Source organism: Rosa rugosa, chromosome 7 (assembly GCF_958449725.1).
Source record: "Rosa rugosa chromosome 7, drRosRugo1.1, whole genome shotgun sequence".
Lineage (NCBI taxonomy): Eukaryota > Viridiplantae > Streptophyta > Magnoliopsida > Rosales > Rosaceae > Rosa > Rosa rugosa.
In genome coordinates, this window is record NC_084826.1 from 22,200,604 (window position 1) to 22,217,162 (window position 16,559).

Below are 16,559 nucleotides of genomic sequence, written 5' to 3' on the forward strand. Positions count from 1 at the left end.
GGCTCAATAGTTTTATAGGTAATACAAGACTCATTGTCTCATTGTTTTTTGTTGATCATATTTAATATATATATATATATATATATATACAAATATTGGAATTAACTTATAACATTTATAAATATTAGTTAAGGTTGTTATATTTAATTAACTATCCCTCTAAATCTCTCAAAATTAATTGTTGTTTAACAAAGGAAACAAAAATTAAAGAAAATAAAACAAAAATAAAGCTTATTTGAGAAAGGGTCGGGCCGGCCTGCCGTAATGCAAGAGCCAGGTCGGGCTTCTGCCCTACCAGCAAAGCGGACTTAGGGTCGAAAGGCCAAATGATGACCCTTACCTTTTGGTATGTTACTCCTTGAAACTTTAATTGTTGGGTTCCTGTTTTCTTTTACTTTTTCATATTTTCTTCCACAAAATCTATTTCCACTATAATAATATCTTCAACCACTTTTTTCTTTTATGAGATTTTTTCTTCTCCAACCTTGGAAAATCTATCGTCTCACCACAAAAATACCTATTCGAGAGCTCCGCAAAAACAAGCACTAGAGTTTGGCAATTAACACTTTGGTTTCATTGCTTGTTTGGCGGCGCCTCTACACGGGCGTTGGCTTCCGGCCTGTTGGTGTGGCTTGGGTACTGCCGGACGGGCTGGTTTTTTTTCTCGGTCGATGTATATGTAGGTTGGTGCATATGGTGGTAGCGTTCTTCTTATTTTAGGATTAGACTAGGTAGCAGTTATGTTTTGCAATCTGGTTCTCCGACATAGTGCAAATGGATCGGATTGCTTGAGATCTTCGAAGGAGTTCTTCAAGATCTAGTTTTCTCTTGTCTTTGGCCGAAGATCGTTTCTTTCCATCTGATGATCTAAAGCGGGTTCCTCGGTAGCTGGGCTTGGGGTTTTGAGGGATGGATATTCTGTTTTTGGCTAGTAGAGGTCCTGGCAGTGTTTCAAAATGGATCAGTGGATTGCTTCTGTGGCAGTGGAATGGGGCTGCAAATGGTCTCGGTGTGTTTGCAGGAATGGTGGTATCAAAAACAAATTCTTGATGTCCTTAAGGCACTGGCTCTAGTTTCTAGTGATCGTTGTTCATCATCCGATGTAGGCTCTTCCGGGAAGCGTGCTGGTTCGCGGTGACTTGTTTTTCATTTTTATTAGGGTTTGTAGGAGCATGATTTTTCCATGTGGATGCACTCAACTGATGGGACAGGATAGCTGCAGAAGGTTACCCAAGACCATATACTTCATAAACCAACCGCCTCGGGAAAGGCCCACACCAAAGAATATCCCCGTAATGGGTCTTAATGGAGGCCCTTACTGATAAATATCCTCTCATTAATAAGCCCATAAGGAGGCCCATGGCCAAGATACCGTGATTAATATAATATCTCTTATAGTATCCACATATGGAAGGCAATCATTACACGATACACGACCCCAACAGAGTATCCAGCATGATATACTTAGTATATACCTTAATTACTACATATTAATATCCCAAAGGGCATCTCCTGAATAAGGATGGGTTGGGCCTACATATGGCCAATATCACGGCTTGTGGTATTCGAGTGTTAGAATAGCCAAAGTAAGGAAACATAATCCTTCTATGATTCATCTACTTGAAAGACATGTAACCACCTTAAGGTAATGTTACAATTAGACCATTATACCCGGACTCTTGTTCTCCTATAAAAAGAGGCACCATCAATCATCTCTGGTCACAAATTTTAACCTAGCTTATGCCTACTGCTTGAGCTTTGATCATTGACTTGAGCGTCGGAGGATCTAATCTAGTATCACACCAGGCTTGCCGTCTGTTTTGCAGGTTATAGGTGACAGGATACTGTAAAGCGAGTTACGATCTCCTACAAGTTGGTGCTTTCGTTGAGAGCGGAACTCAAAGGCTAACTCTCATTGCGGAGGCTACCAACAACAATCAAATGCTTTCAATTGAGTATCAAGGAAACAATCAAGCGGCAAGGACTCCCGAAGTAGTGCAGTCTGGGCTGGAGCCAAACTGGGATCTTCCCATCGTACCCCTAACTCATTAAACCGAATGCATTGCCAATCCGGCAACGGGCGTAGCTCTGAACCTTAACCAAAACCTTGCTGTGGAAGACTTAGGAGTGGAAGTTGACTAGAATCAACTTCAGCAACTGAAGGAGAATCAAGACCGACTCTAAGATTGCACTTTGTCTCTGAGTCACGACGTGGAAGGGCTGAAAAAGTCTATCAACCATATTCAAACTATCTTGGAAGCACCAGTAGCCCAGGCCACTATCAGAGTACCTATAATACTAGGAGGTAGGACGAGATCCATGGTGACCCAGGTTACCCAAAATCAAGAAGATGCACCTACGAAACGCAGAAGGTCTCCTACCCCAGAGTATTCTGAAGAGCATGATCACCAAGTGTGGGGCAAGTGCGAATAGATGTCTCTAATTTAGATTGACGACTAGCCCAATGACTAGAAGAAGGCACATGTAGCCTTGGTGAAGGAGATGCAGAAGCTGAAGAAAACCTAACAGGATCACGACAAAAGGAAAATCAATAAGTAGATTACTAAGATGTCAAGGAATCCTCTTTGTAAGAGGATACTGGTGACAAACCCTCTAGAGACGTTCAGTATGCCAAGGTTCGAAAGATACAAGATTCTGTCCTTATGCACACGTTCAAAGCTACAAAGGATCCACGACGGCATGGATCAAGGATGGTGATTGGTTGTGTGGCATCTTCCATATGAGCCTCTGGTCAAGCTCTTAAGTGGTACGAAGACCTTCCAAAGGAATCCATTGACGATTGGACATCCATATGTCTTTGATAGGTATGCCAACAGTGGAATGTCGATGAAGGACATAGATTACCTAAGCACACTACGTCTTAGGAAGGGAGAATCCATCAGGGATTATGTGGCGAGATTCAAGAACGAAGTAGCGAATGTGGAGGACTTAGACAATGGCACAGCGGCAACGGCGTTCTGGAACGGATACCCAAGAATCATGGCCTCCATCGCAACTATATTTGAAGGATAAGCCTACACTGTAGGAGTCGTATACTGTGGCCATGAAATTTGCCAAGTATGATGACATGCTATGAGCACACAAGGATAAGGCTTGCTCTGAAGAAGCGAGGCTAAGAACAGATTGGGAAAACTTTAGCATGATCATTGACGAGGATTGCGAAGGATCCTACACTCTGAAAATGTCGCAAGGATCCCAAGAGGATGAGAGGTGGAATGATCTTAACCTCAACTATAATCCCTGAATAAAGGTAACAGTGGTAGGAGTATAGCATGCATTCCCCGGCTACTTATGTAATCTGAAGTGGGTAGGTACTCTTCCTAACTAAACTGGTTTTCCCAAGTGATTTACAGCCTAGCAGGTTTAAGGAGGCCACCATATGCACTTCCATGCTAGTTATAACTTTCCCAAATTATAATGAAAATACTCTTGATCTGGTACATGAGTTTTGTTTTGCTTTCATTTGCAAACACTAAACCCTATTTAATGGGGGCATAGGACTATACGAGTCACTACATGCCTTACCTTAAAAAAAATTATAAAAATTATAAAAATAAAAATAAAAAAGTTGTCGCTGAAGAACCATGCACAACATTATTATATAATCTATTTTAGAAGGACTGAAAGAGAATTAACCTTCATTGACAATAGACGCTTGCGAATATCCTAGATATTCCCCAAGCAAAAACCATAACAAAAAATCCGCATAACGAGCAAAGCCTAGCTTCGCCCTTCCCACTCATGAATACCTCTAAGATATGAAGTATAAACAAGCCTGCATCCTTGCGTTTACAAAGTCCTTAACAATGGACATTGTAGGACTGATCATCTAGAATCAACTAAGGCAAAAGTCGCAGTATGTCGCGTGCTACATTGGTCAATTCGACGCCAGAGGCTATTGTGCGGTTGTGCCTAAGTCCAAACTTACTCCGGCACATGGAACGTGGCACCATGCCAAGTGTTATACATTAGTTTGTGAGCTTTGAAATTCATAGCACGTTTGGATGTAACGTTCTCCAAGCATGAGATTCTGAAGTTACTCAAATTTTGCCCCTAAGAGCCCTTAAGTTATGTTTTTTATTTTGTTTGGTTGAAGTGTTTTTTACCTTTCTGTATGGTTTATTAATTAAAAATTATGTAGAATTGTTTAAGCTATAACTCCCCAGAGAAAAGGGTGTGCATGGAGCCAAATGGTAGAAATTATAAATTTTGCTATTTCTGAGGAAAAAACCCTAGGCGGCCTCTCTTGCCGCACTAAAACCCTAGCCTAACGCCCACCCTTTTGTCGCCGTTATCCATCATTTTTCAGATCCCTTCCCATACAGTTTTGATCTCGTATCACAATTTCCAAATCCCCCCTCCAACTTTATCATGTCATACATTGATTTTGTTACCAAAAGCTTTGCTACCTCACTTGCTATTGCTATCAATGAAGTTGTGGACATCTCTTCCATGTCAGATGGGGGAGCACAGCAAAATTCCTAGTCGTATCTTCTGGCAAGGCCTCTGACACCAAAGCCAACAAATGTTGCAGACTTCAAAAGGCATTTTCGTCGAATTTGGGTGCTAAATAAGGGCTTTAATGTTCAGCAGCGAACTCCTGATCAATTTCTTTTCTCTTTTGATCTTCGAGGAGATAGAAACAAGGTATTAATGGGTGGCCCGTGGAGTTTCAGTCGTGCTTTGTTTGTTATACAACCATATGATGGAGTGTCGTCTTTGCGATCTGTAGAGATGGAGGATTTATTTTTTTGGGTTCGCATCACAAATATGTCGCCGGCATATGAGCAAAGGAACACTATTGCAAACATTGCTTCTGTTGCAGCTGGTAAATTCCTTGATCTGGATCAAAAACTTTTTGATGCAGCTGGAGAGATTACGGTTAGGGTTTTACATGCAATTTCGAAACCTTTCTTCACGCAAAAAACCCTAAAGTTTGCCAAAGGGGTTGAGTAAGAGGTTCACTTCTTCTTTGAAAATCTCGTGGGAAATGCAAGATATGCCATCGTGTGTATCATGATGGGGATGCATGTAATGTTGAAGCTGCAGCGTCGACGGTCATTGCTGCTCCACCACCGGCGGCAAGAAAGTAAAGCTCAATGGCTCCTTTTTAGGGTTTCAGGGAAATCAATTCAAGGATGGAATGTTTCACTTCCAAGGTCTTACGTACCACCCCCATTCTTCCGCTTATTGGAAGGTCTCTATTTGGAGGAGCTGAGACAAGTAAGGTACGCAAACCTATTGTTATTCGTAGTGCAAAAAAAAAAGACAGGGTAGTGAAGACAATGCGTTGGCTTTGGTACTTGTGGACACCAAGCAGCAAGCAAAGAGGGAACGACTCTTCCCTTTTCCAAAAAAAGCTTCAATTTTTTATGTCAGATTTACTGGAAGGCAAGACAAATCCTATTGCTCCCTCCAAGAAGGTAAAAATGCTTGAGTTCCCTACCAAGTTTAGTGCAAAATCTCTGGGATTAGTGGAGACACCAGATGATATGTTAGTGCCTGCTGAGGTAATGATGCCTAAACCTATACAAGTAGAGCTTCTTGGTGGAAAGAAGAAGAGAGGTCGGCCGCTGGGAGCCATGAACAAAAATCCTCCTTTCTTTGCGAAAGTTCCTGCTGAAGATGTCGCGAGTGTTATGTATTCAGGTAAGCCTTCGAGCCCTAGTTTAAAGGGCAAGGAGAAGCTATAGGTTTTTCTTTTATGTTTTAGCTTATAAATTATGTAAATGTCTGGCATAGTTATAGGGTCGCTTTTAATAAGTGAGCAATAAGTTCAAATATAGTTGGTATATCCAATGTACTACTGTGGCTCCTCCACGAATCTTTGTTCTGATCATTGTTATGTGTCAGCGTGTGGATATATAACGGTCTTCTTGGCATGCGCATTTTATCAATGAAATTTTATCAAGGTGTGCATGATTGTGATTTTGCTCCCGAGAGGCTGAGACCGAGAAGAAAAAAACAGATTGTACAAGTTCTAGTCATTTGGCCAAAACAAAACACAATGGACTAGCCACGTGAGATCCACAGGAAGCCAATCCTATCCCTTCGAAATGGCAGATGCTGCAATAAAAAGATATCCTGCAATATTACACGTGGCCGAAACCCATTGCCCTTGCCAAATTTCTTGGGCCATTTCTTGGTTGATTTTTGTTCCAGACTACTCACAATGAAGTTGTAGCTTATAGAAACTACTACGATGGCAGGAATTGCGTTTGGCACTTGCTGTTCAACTATCTCTTCCACCAGGTAACTAACAACTATTTCCTGCCTGGTTTTACTTGGCAAAATTCTTCAACTCCTCAACATTTCCGGTAAGACTTCATGAATCTTCATCTGTCTCAAAAAACCCTTGCTGGATTTCTTGTTTGGTTGCTGACAATGTAGAAAATTAATTACAACTCTAACTATAGAGTCAACAATCCCACTTCTTTACCTTTGCAGCTTTGGTTATCTTAGTGGCCCATTTAAACTCAACTTTGTTTTAGTTCATACACATTGGATATTGGTAGAGACATTGTTTGCATATACTATATTTGTGCTCTCAATATATTCTACTGTTACATGAAATGGAAATAAGGGGGGGTAGGAATTTGTTTACAGCAATTTCCGCACTTCTTGGTTGAAACTTGAGACTAGTACTCATCGTGGAGGAACCATCTTAAAGAAGCCAAACAATGTTAGAACTTTGGCAATTAGAGCAGAAGTGAACTTTGTAAGTGCAGACGAAGCTAAAGAACTAATTGCGGAAGGATATACGGTTATTGATGTTCGGGACAAATCTCAATATGATCGAGCTCATATCAAATCATGTTATCATGTGCCTCTTTTCATCGAAAATCAAGACAATGACATCGGTAAGTTCATTCCTTTGTATCAAATAGACTTCACTGATTTTGAAATCCGGAACAATAGGATTTTTATTCTTGTTAATGATTGATGATCTACAGGCACAATTGTAAAGAGGACTGTGCACAACAATTTCTCAGGTCTGTTCTTCGGGTTACCTTTCACTAAACCCAACCCTGAGTTTGTACAATCTGTTAAAGGCCAGTTTTCACCTCAGAGTAAACTGTTACTGGTGTGCCAGGAAGGATTGAGGTTAGTTTTTGCTATGCTGCATTGCTGTTAATTTTTTGACAGTATATCTAAACACCACATTAACATGTTGTGAGAGGAAGGTCGCATAGTATATGATGAGTTGATACAAAATGTCCTCGATGGGAGGCACAGGTTCTGGTCAATCAAAATGATATAGATTTTGACATGATTACACTTCCTTATAATGTGAAGGTCTGCAGCTGCTGCTAGTAGGTTGGAGCAGGCTGGTTTCCAAGACATAGCATGTATAACATCAGGGCTGCAAAAAGTAAAACCAGGTTAGAATATACAATTTCAATTCCAATGTTGTTTTTTGGCTTTCTCTTGATCATCTTATATGCAAAATCAGTAGGTGCCATTGCTAATTTTTCCTAATCAGGAGCATTTGATGCTGTTGGATCCACTGAGTTGCAAGATGCTGGCAAAGCAGGTTTGATCACAGTACAAGGAAAGATCTCAGCTGTACTTGGAACTGTACTAGTCTGTAAGTTCTCGTCCAACGTTAGACAACTCAAGCTGTAGTAGTTCTTATATCTGTGAACTTACTCATTATGCTTGAACAAATTCCAGGTGCATATTTGTTCATCACCTTCTTCCCTGATCAAGCAGAGAAGCTACTTCAATTGGCTCCTACAGGCTAGCTAGCTTTCAGAAGTTGCTAAATCTTACAATACAGTTTTGCAGCTCTATCCTAACCCCACGGAGCGATTTGGGTAAATTGAGGTTTTTGAGGCGTCTGCTACATGACATCAAAGGCAAAAGAGGAAGGAAAGCTAGCTTGTATTTGCGTGTATAGAGCTGTACATTTTTTAAGTGTAAAATGCCATCTCTGAACCGGGACGTGTTTGTTTACGATTTGAATCTTTCTTTCCTTAAACCACAAGCATTATGAGCAAGGTATACATGGAAAGAAGACGGGAAAAATTACATTTAAATCAGGCTGCAATTATGCTTCTTCAAACGAAACAACATAATCAGCATTTTTTTCCATACATCTTTCCAACTCAAAGAAGCTGAAAATTTTTGTTGGATATGAACAGAAAGATCCGGCCTCCCAGTTAGGCTGGGTTCCAAAAAAAAAGAACAGAAAGATTCTTTATCTACACCAAAAGTTTACTTCCTAATAAGTCCAAACAATAGTTCACTAGTCCAATTGAAATGTAAATAAAATTACTGCACGAGTGGCCAGTGAGGGATGCATGGAAGATCTTGATGAAACTCATAGACACTATAAGAAGGGTTTATTAATTATTCAACAAGGCCTGCTACATTAAAACAGTATCACAGGACCATTTCCGAGGACAGGGAGGATCATATTCCAAGTAAATTTTAATAAAATAACTAAATCACTCTAAAGACAAGCTATGAATACCTCGCAGCGAAAACAAAAACTCAACGGTTAGAGATCCAGTATTTTTGACCCACAAGAAAATAAAAAGGAAAATTCACAAGGCTGTGAACCTAGGTTAACAAAATATTACAGTAAGATTATTTTTTCCCAAAAAAATATTACAATGAGATTAGCAAATGTAATTCTAATTCCATCCTGTGCACCGTATCAATGCATAATTCTGCCATGTATCACTCCAACGTACAGAGGGTTGATTCTGAGCTGCCTGTAGCACCATCACAGATGGCACGATGATTATGACAAAGGGATCTTAGTAGTTCCACAGCATATGAAGCAAATATTACTCTCCTTGTAGGCAGTAAAGCTGTCGTATGTTTCCAGAAGCTGTCACATGTATGAACAAATGGTTTGTTAAACCAAATCACACACATCTTTTCAACAAGAAAAGCTCATGGAATTGCATTAAAATAACCTGCTTTCACAAATTTATAACTCTACAAAGGTGATGGTGATGTGAGGATCTAACTAAGTGTGAATGTGAAAGTCTGTAGATCCCCTTCTTTTGCAAATGAATCTAACAACTGAGAATATCAAAATCCATTGCATGAATAAACTTCCCAAGACATTTTTCTTTCAAGAAAATCTCCACAACCGTCTCAATTTGCATTATCATGTTTCCTAACATATAGAAAATTTAGCAAATTCATCCAGAAAAGATGGTTTCACAGTTATACAGTAAAACTCACATAAACAAACCAGGGATTTGATAAAATGCAATATGATCCAAGACGTTAAATAGAAAACTTCCACAAGGCACAAGCATCATTTGAAAATGTAGGCAGAAAACAGTTCTTGCTATATATCCAAAGTATAGACTTGGAAAGTAAGCATTCAAAATAGTGTCCAAGATGCTCCAAATAAATATGATTTTCTAGAATGTCTGAAGAAACTATTATATAGTAAAGATCATTACCATACAACCAGTCTTTAAAATATACGTGAAGAGCAGTTGATAATTCCCGTTTTCTATTGTCCTCCAGGGGTGCTTCTCTCAATAATTGCTTTACCTCCCCTAAATTCTTCTGCTGGAGAAAATAAAAAAACAGACAAAAACACTTGATTACATCATCAATGATCAGGAAAATTTCAGTATAACCACAAGAAAATTATGTAATGGCTGAACATAGAAACAAATTAAAATAAATCTCACTATTGATTGACATACATTTCTGTCTTGAGATTCCACATAAGCCTCTGGTAATGGAAATGGGTTGACCTTTGTGGAGCCATGTGGTTCACCTCCACACCAGTTTGGAATCTGCCATCAACAAAATATAGGTTTGGACTATTGATACTTCAGAAAGAAACCAAGCAACATACTTCCAATTAGGAAACCCTCTTAATTCCCAGAACTGAGGTCAACATTCTGAAAACTTTTTAAACTAAAATATCAAGAAAAAATTACCAAAAAGGTTGTGAACTGGTCAGGGTCTACGCGAGTAGCAGACTCAGCCTGAGCATCAGAGACACCTGCTGGATGAGATAGTGAATCATGTGGATCAACCGCTCCGAGAGGCAGGGGTTCATTCCATCTATTGATAGTAGCATCAATGCCAACTTCACTCAAGTGCTCCTCCAACTGACTGTAAAATGTATTGTATGGTGCCACCTGATAAAGTTTGGAAGAACAAAGGAAAGTTTCAAAAACATTAAAACATTTATTATTAAAAAATGAAGAATGAAATACAGAAAACTTATTATTGCTACGTTTCTGTAAAAACTATCCAACTTTTCATAAGCACATGCCTGCACACACTTTTCAGAATTAAACTGTAGCTAAATGTAATAAGAAATCCAGTTGCTGCCAAGGAGAATAAATTGATCTACTGACAAGGAGTAAACTATCAAATAAATTAAAAGAAATTCTACTGTGCATTGTTGATAATATAAACCTCAATAAAACAAGCAGTGGCTAATAACAAGTCAATTGAAACATCATTACATAAGTTGGATGCAACAGGACATGAAGAATACTTAGCACACCTAGACCCAACAATATATACAAAAGAAAAGACACAAGAAAAATGCATGCGGATGCCAGTGTTTTATATACAATAACACAGTCAAATAAGAGAATGAAATTTAAACTCCCTAATTTGCAATCCACTCCTTTCCTTTTTTTGGTTGAAATTCTTAAAAAGACAAAATTTAAGTTGCTGAATAAAGAAACATGGACTATGGATTGTGGATTGTAATATGGGGAGTGTAAATTTCACTCCCTACAAATAAATAGACCAAAAAATTTCCAGCTTAAATAAGTTCCAAGGGACCCAAAAAAAAAAGGACAGGCACACATTACAATGGTGCAATTAACTGTATGGTGAAACTCACCTGCAGCTTATGGTTATCCCCAACAATAAGTGGTCGTTGGTTTACCCCGAGAAAAAACATGCATTCGCGGCAGTTAGCAATGCAGATTCGATTTGCTGCTGTGATCACATGAACTCGCTCACAGTGTTCAATTCTTACAGCCTGTAGAAGAGATATTAGATTATCGAAGAAATACTTCACCACAAAAAAAAAAAAAAAAAAAAAATTAAAAAACAAATAAAATATCTAAGAGATAAGAATATAAGATGTGCTCAAGTCAACAACAACCCACACTCATTATATTTAAAACAGTTATTACCAGGTTCATTAGATAAGGGCTTACAGAACTAAGATCATCTTCTAGAATGATCAAACAGAACAAGAAAATGTTCAAAGAGAAGGAGGGAGAGTGGAAGCATTTTGCGATAGATATAGCCTGCATGCTTCTTAGTTAGGCTAAGCTACCTGATCACAACCAAAATTAAAGATGCTTCAACCCATATTGTTACATTTTCATTTTACTGACTTCAATACCTATGACGATAAGGCCAGCAGGTCATCTTGGCATACTACTACTACAATTTACAGTTAAATAAGATAAGGAAGTTGATAATAAACTTGGTATCCTCAATATAAAAGAGAGAAATATGTGTACCAAACAAGTAGTAGATCAAGCAGCCATAAGCTTAGGATATCAAAATGCAACATGTCAATAGCACTTAAGGTATCAAATATGAACATTATCCAATAAGCTTTGCTCGATCATTTTTTTTATTTTTTATTTAAGGTAGGAACCTTTGGTCTTAAATCTGGTAACGAAAGAGGAACCACTTCTACAACGATGATGTCATAGCTTTGATACCAAGGCAACGAGACACAGCAGTTAGCTAAACTCGATTGGGCAGTAACTTCTCCACTTGAGATTTAGGATCCAAGATGATTATTTTATAACTGGCGATGATGTTGTTGAGAAATAAACATGTAGTTAACACTAAAAGTAATTTAAGATAAGGAAGCCAATCTAGACCAATTCTTTATGCCTTAGAAATCCACAGATTCTCCACAATAAGTCATACTGAAACAATGTCTATAACTTACTTAGAGATAACTATTTTCTACACTTCAGAACCTCTAAAACTATGTTTTAGTATCCATCTGTCTATCAGGTAGTGCATAAAGCACATAGCTGCTAATTAGCACTAAATACAACGCAAATTCCTTCACTATTACCTTTCCAACAGCTCCAAGGACAATTGTAGCATCAGAGCATCCATAGACTGTGGCATATCTCAGAGGTGCTAATATATAGATCACTGAATCATGGCAGTTTAAAACCTGAAATTGCAAACAAGAGCAATATAACATACCTCTGGCATAGCACAATCCAATTTCACTCAAATGTTATATGCATGAAGGAGAGCATATTGAGAAAATAACAGCAAGAATGCTGATACTGTATTTCTAATTCAGACTATAAAAAGATGCATTATCTGCCAGCTGATAAAACTCATGAGACTCAAAATCATTTCACAGAGCTGTATAACTAAAATTATGATCAACTTGAATGCAAACCTACCTCATATCCCATAAAGCACAAAAGACTTGCTGAAAGACTCCAAAAAATGAATAAATGAAGTAAATATAGAAACTGACGCATCTAAACTAGGATAATAGAAGTTACTTCAGAAATATTCAGAATATGCAATTGCACAGCACCCAACCATGGCGGCTTGCTTAACTAAAGACAACTCAGCTTGGTAATCCTTTGGTGTCTATAAGATGTAATTAATATATTACTCACATTGAAGCCAACAAAATTTATGATTAAATTATGAGTTATTTTTATCATTTTGTTCCCTTCTGATTCTATAGCTCTTTTGAGCTCCTATAAATGTTTGAATTAAAAGATGCAAGTCGTACAAACAAAAGGAAACACATTTGCACATTAGTAACAAGCGAAAGTAAGAGGGGTTTACAAACATACCTTTACAGAAGGACCTTTAAGATCAGATGCATGCCTTACAAGTGATGATTTAGAGATCCCTTCGATAAAACTTGAACCTCTAACACATGTCGAGCCCTTGGTAGAACTCGTGCAGGCATCAGCCATGGGAACATCTTGATCTGAGGAACTGGGCAGGCCATTTTCTTTAGGAGAAATTCTTTCAGAAATATTTTCCAGAGCAGAAGCTATATTATTTAAAATCCACTCGTGAACTTGTGCGGCAGGAACAGGAACGGCAGGCATATCAGGATCTGAATTTGCAAAGAAAGGAGCATATTGGCTCAAGTGACCACTTTCAGATCCTTTATCGCCAAATTGAATCAGAAACCCAAGGTGCTCTAACCTTTCCATGGTTAAAACCTAAGACAATATGTTCAAATTAGAAAATTACAAGTAGGCCCAGTAGATATTGACAAGAATGAAAAATTACAAATGCCATAATAATAGCAACAGGAACTCGTTACTGAAATTAGCTGAAAATGATTACGGTGCCTCCAAAGGTTTCCTCATTCTAACTAAAATACTAACAATGCTTGGTCGATCGGTACAAAAAGTCGTCCTGCCATGACTCATGACACAAACAAAAGGTTGGTCTGTCCTAAAATACTGATTCATTCCAATGTTATGAACTCACATCAGTAGTGCCAGATAGGAGAGTAGTGCTCATGGCCCAACTTATTCTACCACGGTTCACTGTTCTGACGGTAACAACTCAACCAGGTGCAAATGAGAAATAATGGAGCAGCATAGCATGGAATAGGAGTGTTGGACTAACTTAATTACATTCCATTTCCAATAAATTTGTCATGCCCTTTAGTTAGACGAATGATAAGCAATATTCATGCATAGCATGGAATAGGAATCTAAGTGGGACATTCATGCTCCAAGATATAGCATGGACAAATCACTTTCCCATATACAGTGCATAAGAGACAATAATTATGGAGGCACCCATGGCCCAACCAAAACATGAATTAAGGGATGGGTTGATGCTCATGGGTAAATAAATTTTTCCTAACAAATTGGAGAAAACGACCGACAGGGTAAAATAAGAAACTTTACCATTACTGTCTAATATATACAACTACCAAAGTGATAGCTAGAATAAAACATGGTAAAGAATGCATTGAAAATAAGAAGGGCAAGTAGTGATTTCACAAACCAGAGATTCTTCGCCTTCCCCCTCCACAGGTTCAGCTAACAGTGAGACCAGGTTACCCAAATGCTTTTGCAGATATGATAACTGATGGGCCTCTTCATCAGCCTGTGATGGCACAAACCGACGGCTATTGCTCCGCACAAGCTGCAATGTGTGTTGGATTCCAAGATTGATATAAGTTTAGTTCGACGAAAACAAAATGTCTCAATCAAAGTTTCAAGTAACTATGAAGTATGAACAAAACAGAAAACCTTCAACTCCAAACGCTCCGGATACCAAATTAGCTAATCCTCTGTACTACAGAGATTCATCCAATTCAAAACCGATTAAACAAAACCTCCTCCCAACAATTATAATAACCTTTTTAAGTCCAATTTTTCAACAGTGTGAGCACAATAAATCCTACATGATTAAACAAGGAGGTCCCTACACAGCAGGTGACATTTACTTAAAGTGCAGTCCAGGCCAACACAATGATGTTGGTAGTTAAGGCAACTAATTGTTATAACTCCTATCATTACTTTTAGTTTAAGACCCTATGCACACAATAGATCATAAACTCCACAACCAGAACAAAAGGGAAAGTTAGAAAAACAAACAGATCAAACCAGATTCAACTTCAACACTCCCACATTGCATTCCAACCGCAACAAAATTTAGTAGGTATCAAATCATCCAAAAAAACCCACTTCAAATGCAATAACCCTTTGGGCCCTAATTAACAAAATTTCACCCTACATTCCAAACCAACCGCCCAAAAAACAACTACTAATCTCAGCAAACGCAATTCAATTTGCCTAAAACCTATCTTCCCAAAATTTCACCAGTCTAATTAAGCACAGCAACATTGCACAATCCACCACCCCACACAAAAAAACAATCAATTCCGGCACAAATCATCACCTGCAACGGCGACAAAGCCGACAAATACCCGTCGAAAGCCGACGTGGACGGCCAAACATCGGCAACGGCGGCGGAATCCTTGTGCGTTCTGGGCAGCAATTTCTTGTAGGACTGAATGTAGAGGAACAAAACCAGATCATGCACATCGGCTCCGACCTCATCAACCCCGTCGGGCTTGGCCTGGACGAGCGGGTCCGACTCCAAATGAAGCACCGAGGCTAGGGTATCGAGGACGAGCCTGGCGAGATCAATGGAGATCTGCAGCGACTCGGAGATCGCTGCGGCGTTGACCCGGTGGCTCGGCGATTGCTCGATTAGCTTGTGCTTGAGAGGGACTAGGGTTTGCGTGGGGTCGGCGAAGATGAGCTTGGGGATGGAGAGCAAGCCATGCTCGAATGGCTCGCGCCGAGGGTGAATCAGAAAGGCGGGGTCTTTGGTCGAAGACGACGACGTTGAGGGCTCAATTGGCTCGCTCATCGCGCTTTTCTAAAGAGACTCAGATTTGTGGGAGTTGCAGATCTTCCAGAAATGAATAATGTGAGAGAGAGAGGTTGGGGAAAGAGTGAGGGGAGAGATCCGGTGTGAATGGGCGCTTGGGCGTTACACTTCGTGGAGGGGTTTGATTGGGTTAGGTTGGAGTATGTTAGTGCGGTGACCAGTAATATGTTGCGTTCTGTCCAACTATAAAAAGGGGGTAAAGGTCCTGTGAATATGGTTAGGACAAGTACGATCATCATCCTGACTAACTTGGACCATTTTTATTTTTAGTTCAATATACTCATGTACTAACGATCGCAACGATACATATGTTAACCCTCTAAAGTTATATTAAAGTTTGAGATAAGCGCTGCGAAAAATTGATAAATATTACAACACAAGCGCTCATCTTATTCTAAACAAACTTACTGTTAGACAGCCCAGTACCATTTGGTCTAGTGGTATAAGTCTCTCCTTTGTAAGTGAGAGGTCGTGAGTTCGACTCACAATAGACTAGTTGAAAAAAAAAACTTACTGTTAGCCAAATAGTCAGCCTTAAGTAAATGTTACAAGCGATAATATAAAAATGAAAGAAACGTTGTCAAACCCATGATGAGTATGTCCAACTAAATGCTTCAAACGCAAACTAACATAAACTAAACTAAACTACTAATCAAATGGACGAAAGTTAAGGTTTGAATTGGCTACCACTAACCTCCCTTATAAGTATTGATATATTCCAACATAGATATAAATTATAAAATGTGTGTGTGTGTGTCAATACTAACACATAATTAATCAATTTCTCTCATTGCATCCCTATTGGGTATGACAAGGGACATGTTCCTTTTGTAGTATCAAGCAACTTTTCTTGGGTGTAGTACTTAACTACTTAAGTCATGTATTTCAATACGGTTAGGTGTCTATTGCATTACCCTAAGTGTATAAACCTTGGAGATGAAGAAATCATGCAAACCAACCAAGCTTATATCCAAGTTATTGTAATTCACTACCCTACATGCCCACATCTTATGCTTTCATGCTTTAACATTTAAATGTTACCAATTTCTAAACATTATACTATGACATAGTAATACACATACTCAAAGTAGTAAAGTCTAAACATATGCATTCAACTCTTGAACTAGCATGTAGGCATGTTAAATAAA

The 16,559-nt window shown here is 38.8% G+C and overlaps 2 protein-coding genes across 3 annotated transcripts; one reads left to right on the forward strand and one right to left on the reverse strand.

The window, feature by feature from the left end:
- Positions 1–6,113: 6,113 nt before the first annotated feature.
- Positions 6,114–8,002, forward strand: LOC133721817 (rhodanese-like domain-containing protein 9, chloroplastic). Its single transcript, XM_062148549.1, has 6 exons — positions 6,114–6,273; positions 6,628–6,881; positions 6,975–7,125; positions 7,318–7,403; positions 7,505–7,609; positions 7,696–8,002. Exons 1-6 carry the CDS (start codon positions 6,224–6,226, stop codon positions 7,764–7,766), a joined length of 717 nt encoding a protein of 238 aa, XP_062004533.1. The 5' UTR covers positions 6,114–6,223; the 3' UTR covers positions 7,767–8,002.
- A 347-nt stretch (positions 8,003–8,349) lies between these two features.
- LOC133720931 (uncharacterized) lies at positions 8,350–15,552 on the reverse strand. 2 transcript variants are annotated; one of them, XM_062147424.1, is made up of 9 exons: positions 14,914–15,552; positions 14,014–14,154; positions 12,831–13,211; positions 12,077–12,181; positions 10,868–11,008; positions 9,942–10,145; positions 9,702–9,794; positions 9,450–9,558; positions 8,350–8,860 (listed from the first exon to the last, which is right to left on the reverse strand). In XM_062147424.1, exons 1-9 carry the CDS (start codon positions 15,388–15,390, stop codon positions 8,817–8,819), a joined length of 1,695 nt encoding a protein of 564 aa, XP_062003408.1. In that variant the 5' UTR covers positions 15,391–15,552; the 3' UTR covers positions 8,350–8,816. The 2 variants fall into 2 exon arrangements, with proteins under 2 accessions (XP_062003408.1, XP_062003407.1); XM_062147423.1 differs by having other exon boundaries at positions 9,450–9,561; positions 14,914–15,551.
- Between the last annotated feature and the right edge of the window lie 1,007 nt (positions 15,553–16,559).

Bases quoted from the DNA above. Each gene is read 5' to 3' on its own strand.
- LOC133721817 (XM_062148549.1), top strand. From the start codon at position 6,224: ATGGCAGGAATTGCGTTTGGCACTTGCTGTTCAACTATCTCTTCCACC. The intron at 7,126-7,317 runs GTTAGTTTTTGC...TATAATGTGAAG, and splicing joins GTGTGCCAGGAAGGATTGAG to GTCTGCAGCTGCTGCTAGTA. The intron at 7,610-7,695 runs GTAAGTTCTCGT...AACAAATTCCAG, and splicing joins ACTTGGAACTGTACTAGTCT to GTGCATATTTGTTCATCACC.
- LOC133720931 (XM_062147423.1), bottom strand. From the start codon at position 15,390: ATGAGCGAGCCAATTGAGCCCTCAACGTCGTCGTCTTCGACCAAAGAC. The intron at 12,182-12,830 runs GTATGTTTGTAA...TTGCAATTTCAG, and splicing joins TTAAAGGTCCTTCTGTAAAG to GTTTTAAACTGCCATGATTC. The intron at 10,146-10,867 runs GTGAGTTTCACC...AAACTTTATCAG, and splicing joins GGGATAACCATAAGCTGCAG to GTGGCACCATACAATACATT.